Here is a 17,446-nt window from a genome sequence, read left to right on the forward strand (position 1 = left end):
AGGCGTTCTGTCTGAAGAGAGGCCACACTCTGTTCTTCGAAAGCTTTAATATTAAACCGCTCGATTACACGGATAAATCACTCTGCTCATATTTCTCCAATGTTAGCCGTTAGTATGAAAACAACCATGCATATCCCACAAAAACCAAAAACACCACCTGGTAATTTATATCTTCCACAAAGCGAACATGTGGCAAAAGAATGCTTGGTGGTTGTTCTTCGATTGAAGTTGTTCAATTAGAATATCGAATTGCTGACAAATTCAAAAGCCAAATTCTGAACAAAACCTCTCATTCTATTCACTTCTTGAGTAACAGTGTAACCTGCAATTTTCTAAGTAGGATCCYGCTGGATGAGAATCGGTATTTGGATCGTGAGGAAGCTTGGACAGCTCCTGTGTTTGTGAAAAATGCCTACAGTATAAACAGCTAGAAGCTCAGAAAAAGAAGAAATACAGTAACTCCGCAGCTCACGTGGGCTGGCCAGTGAAGAGTTTGCTGCGTCTGAGGTGCYGAGACCTCTTTAGACGTGAACCACCTACCACCTTCCAAAACACCGTYAAGTCAAGCAGTCCAAGCAGCGCACACCTACGCTGTCAGACCACCCACGTGCCCTGTCAAAGAATCACCTGATTTTTAATGTTAAAGACCGTAAGAACAGGGAATTACAATTCTGTCTGACATGGTGACAGCCCTCCGGAAAAAAGAATAAAATWAAATTAGTGATGGGACTGTACTTCATCGGGGCATCCTAACAGCCTCCAGTCGTTAGACAAGCTTCCCCATTCACGTTAGAGAATTATTACACACATCGCTATCTCGAGCTGCGAAATTTTAATTCATGCCCCTAAAAGATTAGAATATCAATTACAAATGCTGTGCAAGTGCAAAGGATGAGCGTGAAGCCGATTCCCAGAAATAACACAGATAAGTTGCCTTTTTCTTGTTTTACRTTAGCTTAAGTCTCGTTACGGAGAATTTTTTTTTTTTAAACACATATATATTATGCATTCTGTTGCCACTTCTGCATAAGCAACGTTAGCACCCCTGGTCACATGCACACCAGTAACACCACAGATGTCTAAGGCTGATCGTTAAGTACTACCGTATACCTCTGCTATAGTCATTCTCATAGCACTGACAGGTGAGGGCTCAATATCCACCAGCTGAACTGCATTAAAACTCTAGAGGCAAAGATTGCACAGAGGTGAGAACACACGGCAAAGGTTAGAAACGCAATGCAAACACAGTCAGAAAGGCTCTGCTCGGTGTACGAYGAGCAAGCTAAAAACTTACGTAAATAATTTGCTCTATATAGAGAAGCTAGAAGAAAACTTAAGAGTCACGTTTGGTTAAGAAGGAAAGACAAGAAAAACTGTGTTAGAGCTGTTAGGCAAAAATCACTCTTATAATCTATTAGCTATCCATTAATAGAACTCCTGAAATTAATCACTCAAGCTGTGTCAGGTTATTAAATATGAATTCAAGTAATAAAAAAAGCTGCACAAGGTTAATTCTTTATAAATCTGACTTGTTTTAAATTGGCATTTTTTTTAAATAATGCTAGTAGTGTTGGTGGGACATCAATCACTTTTTTAAGCACTGTTAGGAAATGTATTTGCACACACTGATTTACTTCAGTTCATTAATGATTGCTACGGAAGTGATGCATGTCCCAGAATAATATTTTCAGAGATTATTTCGGAATGCAGATTTTAACTGTTTTCATCTTAAATCAGGAATTTGCTCTGCATGCATCTATAGATACTCCTTGAGTAAATTAGAGGAAAACAGACATTTTATACGGCGTATCATCACTCAATTTGTAAGCCAATAATAGTGAACGTTTCGAGAACCTCAACAGCACATCAAAAGCCAAACAAAGTTGAGTATAAAATATGCTGAAAGCGGAGAAGCGCAGGACCGTTAGTCACACAGTCTGGTTACAGAAAAGATCCAGCTCTTTTGTGGATGACAACGCTGGCGTTGTGCCTGTTTGATGTTTTGTTATCATCACCCACCTACCGTAAGCCGATCTGCTGGAATCCGTCTGCTTTCCCTTTCCTCTCCGAAAACGCAGCCTAAGGCTAACGCCTACCAGGATACCGGTGCACTGCACGCTATTTTTGCACCCGTCTATAATGAAATTCTTAGAAATACAGCAAGAATAAATGACCCAAAGAACTCAGCAATGTTCTTACAGTGTCACTGTCGCACGGCTGGAACTGGAAAGGTTGYGGCTTGTGAAACACGGAGTTCTCCTGTAGAAACAGCTGCAGATTGTAATCCCGCACCACCTGAGGAAAGAGGAAACGCCAGTGAGACCAGCTACTCTGTACACTTAAAAGCATCGTGCAAATGCTGCTAGCCTCAGATTAGGGTGCCGCTTCGATCGGAGACGGGATCTGCAGCAGAACCATGAATGCAGCAAAACCSGATTTCCTCCGTTTTGTCCCCGAAGGAAATGCAGAACCAGGCCCCRAGCAATACGATCCGCAGTTACCCCCGAGTGACTGGTAGGACAGACACTGGGAGACAGAGACCCAGCACGTACCTACCGTTAACCAACAAAATTAAATACCACACAGGAAATAACAACTCCCAAGTATATAGGTATACGGTATGTAGTGTCACTACCACAAACATCCTTCTCTCCTCTCGTGGATAATTTCTCGTATGGAGTTATTTCTTAAGTGTCCTGTTTTTAYGCAAGTTATTAGTTGCAGCAGCTGAAAATAGTATTTGGAATAAAGCAGGTAAAAATCAATAAAAAATGCATTACTCTATATTGCACAGCTTTCAGAGAAACCGCTCCTACTTTGCCATATTAAAACTACTCACTCCAGCTACCAAATTTGTTTAAATGAGACATTTCAGGCAGCATGGCATGTATCACTGAAGAAYTCCGGTCACAAATTACATATACCTACAAAGAAAAACTCCATAATTGTAGTATTAAAAATAGGATCACAAGATGACAAACTYGGCAAGGTTTTAATTGCCTCAGTTGATGGAAATGCCTAAATAGCAAMAAGATACTATAAAAATGAATTACCACAGTGAGGATTTAAACGAGCAGAAATCTGTACCAAGGATGATGGTTATCCAGAAACAGCAGCAGCGTCGTATATGGCCAAGAACAGCAGCCTGCAGCGTAATTCTGAAAACACAACTTGCTCTCTGATATATTAAAATGTTGACAGTTGTGTTACTGAAATACTGAATTGCAGGAAAAAAACCTTTAATCTGCAATTCGGGAAGTGCGAGAGGAGGGATCACCCGCGGCTGCAGAAGGGGCCGAGCGCAGACCCCGGCCTCGGGGGCGATGACGCCGAGCGGCTCTGCGGACGCCGCAGCACGCCCGAACCGCAGGCATCSATTCGCGGAGGTCCTTTTCGGACACGAGGCGTCCTGGACACGGCCACGCGCGCTTTGCATCGCGGCTTCCACCAGGCAGACGCGGCGCGAGCCCGACGGCCTGCGGCACCTGACRTCCAGCGGGGTCTTTTTGCAGCGTGAAGGTTGTAAAGGACGGAGATACAAAGCCAGTTTTTCATTTTCTTCTTTTAAAAAGCCTCAGAAAGGGCAAAACTTTACCCAGTCCTCTATTAAACAGCGAACGCGTTGTACATGTATGCACGTATATGCAATTTGGCATAGGATTTGATGTCGCACATCTAAGAATGTGACTGCAACTGAACGAAATACTAAGCCAAASCTGGAGATAACTGGCCTGTTTGCACATAGATCTTCAAACATAAACACAACACACAACTCTGCCACTTCAAAAATATGTAATTGCTTTAACTCAGCTTCAGTTTAAAAAAAAATATCCCCAAAGTGCCGCTACCAAAGACAGAACACAGCCCATACCGGAAATTTTTAAAGCAAAAGACCTTTTCTTCCAGTTATTTTGACAAAATAAGCTTTCACAGTCAAACTCTAACTCTTAAGCAACTAGTTTTCTCAAAAAAAAAAAAAAATACCATCTTAACAAGAACACTCATGAGAAATTTTCTTTGAAAGGCAAAACATTTAGTTRTAAGTAAGAGCAACTCTATTATAACGTCAGTGCTGGTGTGAGACAGTGCAAGTCCAGCAAATAAATACCCTGCATATTTGACAGTTATTAAAAAGAAAATAAGAGAGRCTTTTAAGCAACACAATATTCTCAGGGTTTAACAGAAACTTTCCCAAATGAAGTGCCTGTTATTCAAGAATTCAATGTTATCGTGCATTTTTCCCATAAAGCCAATGTCAATAAATGTATCTGAAAATAGACTGGAAATCAAATGTTTAATAGATATTAAACGCAGAAATAATGCATGGCCAGAGATAGGCATAAACAGAATGATTCGCTCTGGACTGGTGAAGCTTCTTAACAGCAACATCGCAACGTCCAGTCATCCGAAGCAGCTAATGGAATTTCACAAGCTGCTCAGACTAAAATTYGATTTTTGCGTATTTAAAAGATAAGCCCAAGAAGCACGAGTCTCGAGCAAAACCCAGCCCCTGAGAAGGAGCTCGGATTGCGTCCTCACACGCTCCGCGCCGGAGGGACGAGACGGGTCGCTCCCACGCCGCGCCGATCCGGCACGGCTCACCACGGAGCAGCGTCTCGGAGGCGGCGCGGCGAGCCCACCCGCGTCGGCCGCCCGGGGAGCTTTACGGATCCAGAAGATTTTCAGGCCGCTTGAACGATGTACACAAAGGTCAGCTATTGAAAGCCCTTTTCCAGCAGAAGAGAATACAGTATTTTCATCATTTTTTGCAGTAACTGCCAAGTAAATTCCACGACTAGTTAGAATGAAGCAATTTTTAATCCAGCTGCTTTAGCTTAATGAGATACAAGTTAACGTGCTTGCAGGTGAGTAAGGAACGCGTGAAAAACGTGGCTTCCTGCGGCGCAGGCTGTGCGAAGCGGGCTCTGTTGTGTGGGTGGTCATGGAGTACACATAAAGGAATATTATGACTGCACCAAAACTCTTCAAGTCTGCTTGGTTTGAGGCTTGTTGGCGGGTTTTTTTTATTATTTTTTAGCCCAGCTGACGAATTATTCAAGGATCAAAATTATCCTGGAAGGGATCACGTATTTCTGATTTTGGCTGCTTGACAAGGCAAATAAACCATGTCCATAACGAGATACTAATCTGCTTTCTGTATTTGCCATTCTTAATTCAAAGGAGAAAAAGCKGCAATATTTTGTTTTTAAGCTGACAGTAAATTATTAAGGAATGATCCAAACAGTCTTATGCAGCCTTACTGCGATGGATGACTAATGCTATTCMAGAATACACAGAACAGAACCTTCAGCTGCAATTTTTCTCTATATACATGTAGAGTGAATATAACTGGACATCTCTCGTTTGCTCTTCTCTAAAGATTTTGTGCTATGTAAATGCACTCATGAGAACRCAACCTGGGTGGCAATAGGAAAAATTCTCCCCAAGAAAATAGCCTAGTTGCTTTTAACCTAATGCCACTCAGGGATAACCAAAAATAATGACCCTTCAGATTTGTCGTTATTTTGGAAGCAAATCTTAAGATTGAGAACTTATATATGCTGCAAGTATTTAGTTACAAAGGATCGCTCAGGGAAAACTTACCCTGCTGGAAGTCTCCAGTAAAAACTGGAATGTGTTTTGTACAGCTTGACATGTCTCTAGCTCAGTCCTGCTGAATGCCATTAAATAATCCTTAAGGTGATCGTATACGTTTCCATCGAGAGCCTATACGAAGAGGGAAAAAATTAAAGACAAGTGGTAAGTACTTTAGAACGTGCATCCTCCATATGCAAGCTCCTGCTTTTGAAGATGCCCATATTCCTTTTTTTTTTTTTTTTTTTTTTTAGAAAATTCACCTCCAATTACTAGAAGGGACGGACAGGTATTTAGTTTTTGACAGGAAGGGATGACAGTGCTTCATTTCCATTAGATGGCACCACAGAGCACTGTAACAATACCACATTATTAAATGATTTCCACCCAGCTGTGTAATATAACCACAGCAGAACACCGAGGTCTTGGGTAAGTGAATTTGCTTAGGGATATGTTATTTATGTAGAGAAAGCGACCTAGTAACTGAAAGGATACGTGGCTTCTACCAGCCACAGCACTCTTTAAATCRCTGTGCAGCACTCTAGAAGACATTACCCGGGCACGTCATAGCTGTATGCTCTCACGTAAATACCTATTTTCCTTATTAACAAGTGCCAATCAATACCTACTGTTTTAACTATGGGCAAYGCACCCCTTGTTTTTGGCATGGAAATACCAAACACGTAACAAATTGCTATCGTAAATGTAAGAATTAACAGCCGACACCATCAAAGTTCAAGCTCCAAAGCTCGTTGGAACCGGAGGTGTAAAAATCTTACCGCACGGCCTAGGTGACCCAGGGGTTTCATGCAAGCCCTCTGTTAAAGACGTACTGATTTGCAAGCAACTCACTTGACTGCATTTAAATTTTGTGGATATTCATTTCTACGGTATATAACAGATTTCACCTAATTAAAAAAACGCACTCGCGCTGGTTTGTGTGAATCATTTTGAACACCCTCGGGGGAAAAGCGAAGGGGAAACCGCGCGAGCCTTCACGACCCGCTCGTGCTCCAGCGGCCACACCAGCAACAGCGAACCCGACGCTGGAGGCGCCGACCGCCCACGAGCCGAGAGGAGAAGCCCTCCGAGGGCGCCGGGGGACCGCGGCCCCACCGCGGCGATGCCCAAGGGCCTCCCAGGAGGGCTCGGCGACTTCCACGCGCCGCTCCATCCCTCCGCCCCACGGCTTTTCTCTGCGTCTGCTCGCGCCCGAACGCACCTCCCCGTGCCGCAAAACGGCGCCTTCGCTATCCAGCTGCGCATTTTGATATCGAAGAGATCTGGCCCGACGAACTGCACGTCGTACACTAACACACACCTGAGATTACTTAATGCATAATCCGAGTGTCACTTCCGACTGCAAGCGCTCAGACCTAAACCACCAAACATCACCGCTGAGGCCCAAAAAGCCTTTTCGAAATCTCTAAGCGTACAACGGGAAGAGGAAACGGGAAGGAAAAGAAAAAAAGAAAAGAAAATCGCCCCCCCAAGTCCCTAATACACATTCAGCCATTGCAATGGCATTTCTTCTCTTCCTGAATCTCARCAGGATAAACTCACTTACTGTACTCAGATCAGCCTGGAAAAACCTGTCTGTCAAAGAAACTCTGCCAATGCAAAGAAGAAACCAAGATTGAAAAAAAAAACCCACCAAACCCAATCCATCATCTCAGAGAAGTTAATACGAAGTTAAATAACTCTGAATTACGATTTCCAAGAATGGAAATAAAATGGTTTCAACACACTGTTTCCAGTACAGGATAACATATGTTTTACAAGCAACGAAATTTCTCGGTCCCAATTTAGTTCATGATTTTGAGGATGTATATATACATATTCTTTAATTCAAGCAGACTATAGAAAACACTTTAGGAACTTGCCAGATGCACCGGTTTTTAATAATTCTGCATTCTACACAGAGTTCCTCAAAGATTCAAATAAAATTGTACTTCAAAAATTTTCAGCACGTTTGGCTGCTTTCCGGGCGTCCGTCTCAACCTAAGACTTAACCCAGCGCGGTCCGCAGAGAGGCGGGAGCACCTCAGCAGCTTCACCGCGTTATTTTTGCGGCCGCTGAGCGTTACAGACCTCGGCGGGCGCTCGGGAAGCGGCCGCCGCGCTGCAGGAAACGATACAGCCGAYGGTGAAGGCTGCGAATTTCCTTGCATGGGTGGAGGCAACGCAATAAAATCAGAGCTGCCCCTGGCCCTGCCTGGCGGCACGCTGAAAACGAACGGGTACGGGGCGAGTTTTCAAATGAACTCCAGAAAAGWCCTCGTGCTCTGTCAAAGCAATAAGTTGCCCCGCTGATCTGTTAACTCCGCGGTGCTACATCGCAATGACGTGACTTATTTTCCTGTTTGGTAATCAAAGCGAAAGCCCAAAATAACGTGGGAGATTCATATCGTCGACGCCTTCTTCTTTTTATTTTAGGCAGTCTATTAAAGACTATTTCTAAGTTCTTACACCACCCTGTTTTCATTTACATTGGGAACCATATTTTCTTTGTTCTCGATCATTTAAAAAAAAAAACCCTTATAGTTCAATAAGAATACGGATTGTATTATTTTTCTGATACTTTCCATAACGCTATCTTAAATCTCTTTTTAACATGAAAAAAAACAGCATGAATTGCATTTTAACGTGCACGCTGAAAAAAGACCTTGAAGTGTTTGCCTTATAAAAATGTGCCCATAATCCATCACGGAGACAGCGTGGTCTCAGTGCACTTTAACTACGGGAGGTTTGAGTTGAATGATTTCAGTAACTGAGACTCCAGCTGTAAACTGCATTAAATTTTCCACGCAAATTACCGGAGCAGTTTGTGATCAAGAGCGTATACAGACAGGAAAAGCTGAGGTGCGTACAGGAATAATTAATAGCAATAATTGCCGTTAATAGTTGGAGCTGAGACAACAGTTCCAGCATCTTTTGCGGTCTCCACGTAAGAAGTCAGAACCAAAGTAGTCTGCACGAGCGTTATCTCAAGCACGGCAGCGCATCTGGTTATTTGGCTCCCTTGGCTTCTCTTAGTTTTAGGAAAAGAAAAAAAAAAGGATGACAACGAAGGACAGAGTATTTCAAAAACGCTTCTACAAGAATTATATAGTTAGAAACTAGTTACGAAGTCAACAGTTTGCACCGGCTTTGCCGAGGTCAGCAGCGTCCTCACCAGTGATGCACAACGGCATTCGCCAAGGACGTTTGAGGCGGTAAAAGGAAGGAAGGTCGGGAAAACTCATCCTTTTTCGTTAAGAGCTACATCCCGCAGCGCTTTTCTCTTAAAAATGCTGATTGCTGTTCCTGGTGGTAATTTATTCCAGGCATTAGTTTCTCCTTAAGGAGGAGAGCAGCTTGTTTCTACTCTTCCCCTTTATAAATTCTTCCATCACCGCAGCGTTTTGATGCTGCTGAAGCACCTCTCTCCTCCGCCCAGGCACCCTAACGCCAAAGCGGATCAGGCGTTTGCCAGCGAAGTACAACTCCTGTATCTGAATTACCGGCGAACCCCAGACCAAAGCGGCGTAACCTCCCCGAAGAGCGCGCCTGGAGCAGCCGCGGGCACGAAGCGGGGCCGCGCCGCCCTCTCCGCGTTCCTCGGCTCCAGCGCTCCTGTGGGAGCTTCGCCCCGGCTTGGAAGAGCGCCGTCTGCCTTCAGAAAGAAGGTTTTATTTGGGAAAAAAAAAAATCCTCTTTTTTTTTTTTTTTTTTTTTTCCGGTGAACACATGCTGCAGAGAAAAGCAGGCAGCACAAACCTTACCTGGATCACCAAGTTAGTGCTGGATTTCCTTAGCCTGCGAGGAGAAAGGACCTTGCAGGCTTAGCACTGTAAAAGCAGGATTGGAAGTAATACAGTAGCGGAGCCCGTTGCTTTACAGCCAGTGAGCAACGGTGCTGAGCTAAGGCCAGAGGAATTTGCTGTATCACGGGATAATCCTGCGCATCGGCAGATGCTGCAGCGACGCTTTACAGCGAGGTCCGATTCGCTCTTGGGGAACTATCGCTCCGACCAGCTGCAATTTAGAGGAGTCCCATAAAGCTCCAGCATAAAAGGAAAAGACCGTTTTACRGAAGATGATAAATCCAGACCGAGCAAGGAAGGCCTCTCTCTAATTTGGTGCAGGCAGCTGCTGTTCAAAACGCAGGGCTGCAAGAGCTGCGATCAGTCCCAAAGGAGCAAGTACAGAAAAGAAGACAGCTCTGGTTCTGCTTATATATATTATATATATATATTTCTTCTTTCTTCCTTTCCCTTTGCATGCTTTTTCCTCCCTGGCACCCTCACTGCATCTAGTTTGCAACTGGAATTCTTTCTGCATCTCAAAGAAAAGCAGTATTATRCTGAAAGATTTGATTTTCTTAGAGGATTGCCACTGTGCAGCTACCTGGGATGTGACCAGGGGGAAAGAAAAACCCTTCCAAATAACGATTAAGGTACCCCAGGTATTTTTCCTTAGCCAGCCTGCGCATTCCCACGGAGCACAGTGCTCATCTGCACAAGCTGAAGTGGCCTTCAATGCTTCGCAAAAATCAAATGCTGCACCAAGAACGCTCTACTTTTTCTTCCATTTCCTAATTAAAGCTGCTTTTGATTGCTTGCTCCGTAACCCAGCAGCTTGAGGGCTACTCTACAAGTAATTCAGTAAACACCATTGCTAAGCGGAGGTGGACGGSCAGGTGCCTTGGGCGCCCTACTTATGCTCATCACCAGCAGTATATACAACTATAAACGCTGAGCGTTGCCAGAAGCAAGGCACTGGCCAGATCCAGAAGGTAGTTAAGTKCCACCTGTTTTTACCTCGCTGGCCCTTACCACACTTGCAGGGAACCCTTGTACCTCCCAAGCCACCAACTCTTTGCCCCACGAGGTGGACAGCCRTGGGAGCTACCTGATGAAGACAGCCCTAAATTAACATTTTGGCGATCGAGAGTAATTCTCCTGAAGTCAGTGGGAACACCCTGATGCAAGTTTTGCATAAGAGTGGAGAAGATGATCTTCAAAAACTACTGCATAAGGCTTAAGAACCCCCCCCAGAAGATTAAAACATTCTTTACAATCCAGAAATACACCTGGTTTTCCCAAACCATTTTATCCACAAGGTCTTCTTGGACCTATTTTGCTTTCTATCTCACAGTACTGGAATAAGTCTAAAGTGGAACCTTCAAACCCAACACTCAGAAAAAGGTTTCGTGGCAGACTGGCACGGGCACATTAAGATCCGAAGAGTACGCTACACCACTCCTGCCAGTCGGGTTTTGCTTCCTTCCCGCCTGAAAACCACGTGTTCTTGTTTTTTGAGCATTTTTCCGACGCGTTCTCCTACGCGACGGTTCTCATGCTGACCACGTCRTCGTCTGTGTACGAAGCAGTGCCTCTAGCATCTGTCGTGTGCAGTTGGCTTTCTCATGCTTTTCTCCAGTGGCAAAATACACCCTGCAAGGTGTATTTTAGCTTTTAAATATATTTCTTAAATAAGTTACATTAATATGTATATGTAAAACCCATTTCATACCGAATCCCATGTTACTTAATAGTTAAAAATACTCCCTTAACAGATAAAATGCATACAGAAAGTGTTAAAAGAAAAAAAAAGTCAGAATTCCAGATATAGATTAAATGTATTCCTCACAAGCTCTTATTTTCTCCTTTGCATTTTGTAAATTATTTTCCCCAATGATCTGTCTAGTTCTTGCCAATAACTGCATCTTTCTGTCTCAGCTTCTTTATTTTTTGCAGTTAATTTCTCGCCCGGTGTGCTTTTCACATTTATTTCTTCAAATATATCTGGTAAGCAAAAACTTTTCCGCTCTCTCACACAGTCTGCTCTTCCCAACTGCTACCGTGGATTTCTCACTTCCATACGCTGTTTTACACCCTGAACGCRGGTTTAACGTTACCCGGCCCTTACAGCCGAGCACGCGCTGAATGGGCTGTTCTAACGATGCTTGAAAATAAGTTCAGCGATGGCAGTGTCGCAGTATTAAAAAAAAATCAGAGATGATACTTTAATGATATTAATTCCGTTATTGAGCATTTAAGATTTTCCTCATGCCAAACGGACACAGTTTGCACTCTGGCATGATGTAGTAATTTCCAGTTACTACATTCCACCGTCTAACCTGCAACACAAAGGGTGTTTGCAGAATAATTAAGACGTTTTCCAAATCAAATTAAAATGTGTTTTTAAAAAACAGTATGAAAAGGGTGCAGAATGTTTCACGTATCTAATGCCGCTTCCCCCCCAAAGCTCTCTGCTAAAGGAATACTACGTACTAAAGGAGCACTCCACACCAGCCACACTAAAATTTAAGGAGCAAAGTGAAATCATTTTTAGCAATTTTTGCAATCCGCACAAATGAGCAACATGTTCTTAAAGGAAAGCGGCGCCAAATCACAGTACTGCAATTATCGTAATAATCACAGAGCAATGAAAGAAATTATCTTCAACAATAAAGGAAAAAACATTACCGCAGCAYGCCAAAGGTGCAGCAGCTGCATTGCAGCATGAAAGATTAAACCGTGTTTCCCAAATATCGCTTGGGAATTCCACATGCCAATTATACTTTATTACTTCTAGGAGTCCATTCTCAGTTATTCCCAGGGGAACGAGGCTAACAATTTATGCATGCACTCCTTGCAAGCGCCCGTGGGAGACGGCGAGGGGAAAGGTAATTTTAGTTTGAAGTCAGCAATTAAAAATGTTGTGAAAGGGTTCTCCCTTTTAAATGCATTTTCCCCCCCCCAACWACACAGCTTAGCCAGGCAAAAAGAAACCGCTACAAGTAGTATTCCTAAATAAGTCTTGCTAGATTTCTTGGTTGTGCCACTCTCTCCACAGGCTGACATGATTTTATACGTTCCTACCATTAGATACACAACAGCGCTGGATGAGAAGATCCTTGGGAAGGTGGACAAAACTGGATCTAAGTGTTAAAAGTTTCCTGACTGGAACCAGCTGAATATATCTTATTTTGATAACATCATTTGATGAGCACAACTGCATCGACGTAAGCGTCTTTTCAAACTCATTTGAGCAAAGTGCTGCATGCTCTATCGAAGTATAGTGCTTAGAACTTAACAACCTTTTCAAAAAAGCTAATTTCCTAACAGTATTACCAAAAAAAATACATAATATTCCAGGTAATGTGTAAATCACATATGTCCCTGCTTGCATAATTTAAAGTTTTAATAGAAAAGAAAGGATAAAGAGAGGTCAAGTGCCTTGAATGATGTCTTCTGGCAGAATATATGTACAGCCATGACAAAAATTCAAGTTTTATGAATTATTAACATTTTCTGCACCAAGAATCTGATAAGTTTTGGATTTTTTAAAATGTTGTCTTGCATACCTAGTCTTTGTTACTGAATAGATCAAAATAATCACCTACAAAGTAAATTCAAGGAGTAATTTCTTGTAACTTCTTAAAGAAAATTACTTGGGTGTACACATAATAAGCAAATTAGCAAGTTAAAGATATATTTTCTGGATTAAATATTTGTGAAAATATTTTACTTTCAAAAAAAAAAAAAAAAAAAAGAGCTTCTCTCTCTCTTCCCATCACCCATCTCCAAGCCAAATGCTTAAATGCTTCACATACACCAGGGAGGAGCGTTCTGAAGAACCAGCTCAGCTTCACTGAGAAGGTTCTTCCAAACCATGACGGGTACGATGTGCATTAGTACTCAAAACCCACGACAGCCTCCCAGTTACCTTAGCGCTTCAAAAACTGCAGGTTTTCACCCACGTAAACAAACACCGGCCTTACAGCACCAAACAGACTTAGTTATGCTGAAGCAGAGAAGTGAAGCTTTTGAAGCAGAAGAGAGTAAAAATTGATCTCAGAGTTTGTCACCACACCGTGTCTAGGCCTTCTCAATTCAGCAAAAGCGATTACAAGATCTGCCTCTCTCTTCAGATGAAAAAATACAACAGATTAGAAGCCATTTTTGCAATAGTTTTTTTTTTATGGTTTAATTATGCTTCAAATTCAGTGCGACATTTTTGTTCTTATAAAATTACTGGGCTGGTGCCGTGCTGGGTCTTGTCTCCTCCCGATAACTCTTCTGCCTTTTCATAAATTATATCCCTTAGAAATGTATTCTCCTGCTGTTGACACACAAGCCACTAAATTAGTCTTCAGAGCCTCCTTCAAAAGATGGTCATTATAACATGTTTTGCCATCTTCAAAGCTACTTTCCAGGTTCCTTGAAGACAACAAAAATCTATAGTAAGCTTATGCTTCAAACACGCTTATTCAAACTCTCTACCCTTCCCAGAGGCTTTGGCAGAGCATTAGAAACAGCTGATACCTTGCTATTTGCTTTGATGTAACCAGATGACCATGTTTAATTTGCAGCCTATACTGGCTAAGCTGCTAGGAGGTCTAGGTATTTTGGTTTTGGTTAAACAGCAGTGATTCACCAAACTTGGGGATTTCACTTCCAAACACCCATTTGAGCATTTGACCGTTTCCAGAACCATCTCCCGTTATTGCTTCTGTGCTAAATAACCGCCGTGGTGGCGCGTGACAGCTCCTTTCTCATACCGAGAAGTTCTACAGACTGCYGTTCAACTTATATACATTACTGGTCCACAGTTTCAATAACAATTTTTAAAGTTAAAGGCAGTAATATCTGATTACTTATCAGGATAAAGCCTAGGTGCACACATCCCATTTTTTAAGTTGCACCTGAGTTTTTCCACATAGTTTCAACGTAAATATGTGTAAGCTCCAGATACTCATGGAAACATTAGGTGGTTATAAACAATATACAGCAGATAAAAATGCTGAAGAAAGAACGATTTTTCCCTTGTGCATTCATCTCTTTTAAGAKAATCCAGAGCTGCTAAAAACAAAACTTCCAATCAAACAACACCTCGTAAATGATCTGTTCGGGATGTCTGTCCACATGACTTCTAAAATAGGAAGGTTGCATGTTTCTAGCTAAAATTGTAGACCTAGCCCCACCTGCTCCCTAAGTGGAGCACCCCAGGTGTTCCCTGAGGTTGGCTATCTTGGTTGGCTGTCATTGCCTCCTATACAGCAAATACCTGGAGCATCCATAGGATCACMCTCCATTTTTTGCAATCCGTCCTTCTCTGAAGTTATTTCTCTCCCAATGCCAAAGGAAAACTATCTGTCAAGTCTGATGCATTATCAAGGAGTAGTTTTCATATCCCACGGAAGACAACTTATTGAATTAACGTAATCACCAAGGTACAGTAATCACCTAAGCTGCCTTGAATCGTACATTAGGTCACCCTGTTATACTGACTCTGTAGCGCACGCTCTTCACAAGTGGAATGACAAACACCTGGCCCTCCAGAAATAAACAGTCTTTCCTTAGACCAAATGCTCAGACAAGGACTCGACTTGTGGTTAAAACACGAGGTGAGACAGTGCTGACTGTCATCAGTCAAATGTGACTATCACTCAGCTTTTCAGCTGTAAAACAGAAGTCGTTCCGATTCAGACATCCTTTTTGTCTCTAGTTCGGCTGGAAATGCTAGGTGATGAGCAACATCACCTTTCACAGCCTAAGTTGGAAGTATTAGATGCTATCAAATTGGAAGTATTAGATGCTATTATAGCTAATGGTAGTACCACCACTTACAGTTAGGGCCATCTAAACTTCCCTTGCTTGCGATTTTGCCAAGATCGCCCCAGCAGTGGCTGTCTTCCCATTGGGGTGCCTCTCTTCCCTTCCCTGCAGAAGTTCACTCACAGTCAGCTGGAATAAAAATGCTTAAAAGGCAGTTAGCACACAGGCAGCAGAGAACAGCTAGAGCTCTCAGCAGCCAAAATTCCCCAAGGCAGCACTTAAACATGACCTGGGAAGCGTGACATATGAACATTTAAGAGAAAGCCTGAACAAGAGAGCACAATTTTTTATTGCTCAACAATTTACGTGGCTGGATAATCACATTACAGATAGGGTCTTATCAAAATAATTAATTTCCCCACGGTTTGAAAAAAAAAAAAAAAACCACCCTTACGTGCACGTACGCACATAAGACTGATTTCCCGTCAGGGAAAACCAGCGTGGTGTCAGCAGGTCCCAGTCCACGATTCGTGGCTGCTGGAGCGCTCCCATCACCGATCAGGCGTTGGGCAGCTGCCCCTTACTCATCACTCATCCTCCATTCAGAGGCATGAACCTGAGAAAGCCACACGCGCTCATCGACTGCCTTTAAAGGAAGGGGACGGTGCCCATCTGATACTGTAGATAACGCAATCTATGCCCGGCTCAGTTGTAATTACAAAATATTTATGGCTCACCGCAGACAAGAAGCGGAAGCGAAACAATAGCTCTTTCAGCTACACAAAGGAGTTAGCAGTTAGTAGTAGCAGCTTTAAAAACAGTGTTACAGAAGATTAAGAGAATAGCTGGTGCCTAATTTGTAAAAGAAATCATTATAAGCCAAATGAACACCTTGCCTGACTTGAAAATTATTTTAACTTGATGTTGTTTTTTTCAGTTAGGACAGAACTTCCATCTTAGAAGCACTAAATAGTTCCCTGGGCATTTCTCAATCATTTTTAAAAGCTTGAAAGAATAATGTGCATGTAAAATGATTTCTTATAGCAGTAACAGCAGTTCACTCTAGCTCTGGAGTCTACATAGACTACGAAGCCATGCAAACGTTGTTATTTGTGCAGGGCACGTGCTGACCAGCCATTGCGACGGTGACATTTTGGAGACAATTCAAGACCTTCAGCTAACATGTCAACTTATTTTTGAAGTCAAATGGASTCACCAAAGCCAAAGAACTGTTTTYRACACGTATCCTATACATTTCTGGGAATAATTCAGATTATTAACTTAAGTCCACAACGTCCGCAGTGTTGGGTCATTTCTATACATCCCTAGCTTCAGCTGAATCTCTTTCATGCTAGTAAAGTCTGAGGTCCTATCAAAAGACTAACAGTCTATATTTAAATGATCATTAAAAATGCTCTGTAAAAGCAGTAAATGACTATGTCGAAAACAGTTATCAGCTCAGGTTCACAAAAGCTACCAACACTACCTCCCAAAAAAACAAAAACAAAAAATCAGAGATTACCAAAACATAAATATTCTGGWACTTCTGGCTCACACAGCTACTCCAGTTAACACCTGGAAACCCCCCCAAAGTGGCAGTTAAGGGTTCCCAAGGAGGTGGTCGTGACAAAGGATCTCGCTGCACAGAATCATGAAATAACCGAGGCTGAAAGTGAGATCAGCCAGTCCCAGCTCCCTCTCCAGGCCCCTGCTCCTGACTGGATCCCCTTCACGGCAAAACCTTTTTCTTTCCATCTAATCAGAATTGCCTCTGTTGCAGCCGGTCCACTGCCTCTTGTCCCATCACTGTGCACCTTCGAGAAAGGTCTGCCTCTGTCTTCTCCATAGGAGAAGACACATCTCCTCATCCCCAGGAGATAGTTGCAGACCATTAAGATTGAGAGATCCGTCCTCCTTTTCTCAAGGTTGAGCACACCCAACTCTCCCAAGCGCCTGCCTTCTACATCATGCGTGCCAGGCACAGTGTCCACCCTCAACACGCCGTTGCAATGGCTCGGCCACCGCTCACGTTAATCACCGTGCCCACCAGCTCATTCCTGCTAAGGCAGGCAGATTTCTTCCTCTCCTAGGCCCATTGGAGACAGTACTTTAAAAGCCTGCAAAGATGCGAGACGGAGAACATTCTTTGCATTTTTGAAAGTTGATCTTGAATTAAAGAAGCAATACTGCAGCGCGTCTCAGTACCATCACCCATACGTAGGTGAAGATCTGTTCCAGGGGGATTACGTAAAATTAAGCTCTGTTTGAGCCCRCGACATCACCACAAGAGCTCTGATCAAGCA

The 17,446-nt window shown here is 42.9% G+C and overlaps 1 protein-coding gene across 1 annotated transcript in view; it reads right to left on the bottom strand.

The window, feature by feature from the left end:
- FCHSD2 (FCH and double SH3 domains 2) overlaps window positions 1–17,446 on the bottom strand; it is a 136,149-nt gene that overhangs the window by 32,008 nt on the left and 86,695 nt on the right. Inside the window, exons 8-9 of the mRNA XM_085300568.1 lie at window positions 5,605–5,727; window positions 2,200–2,295 (exon numbers count right to left, since the gene is read on the bottom strand). Coding sequence (XP_085156694.1) covers window positions 2,200–2,295; window positions 5,605–5,727 — 219 coding nt within the window. The remainder of the gene's footprint in view (window positions 1–2,199; window positions 2,296–5,604; window positions 5,728–17,446) is intronic.

Source organism: Rhea americana, unplaced genomic scaffold (genome assembly GCF_003343005.1).
Source record: "Rhea americana isolate MKP2758 unplaced genomic scaffold, rheAme1 scaffold_165, whole genome shotgun sequence".
NCBI classification, from domain to species: Eukaryota; Metazoa; Chordata; class Aves; order Rheiformes; family Rheidae; genus Rhea; species Rhea americana.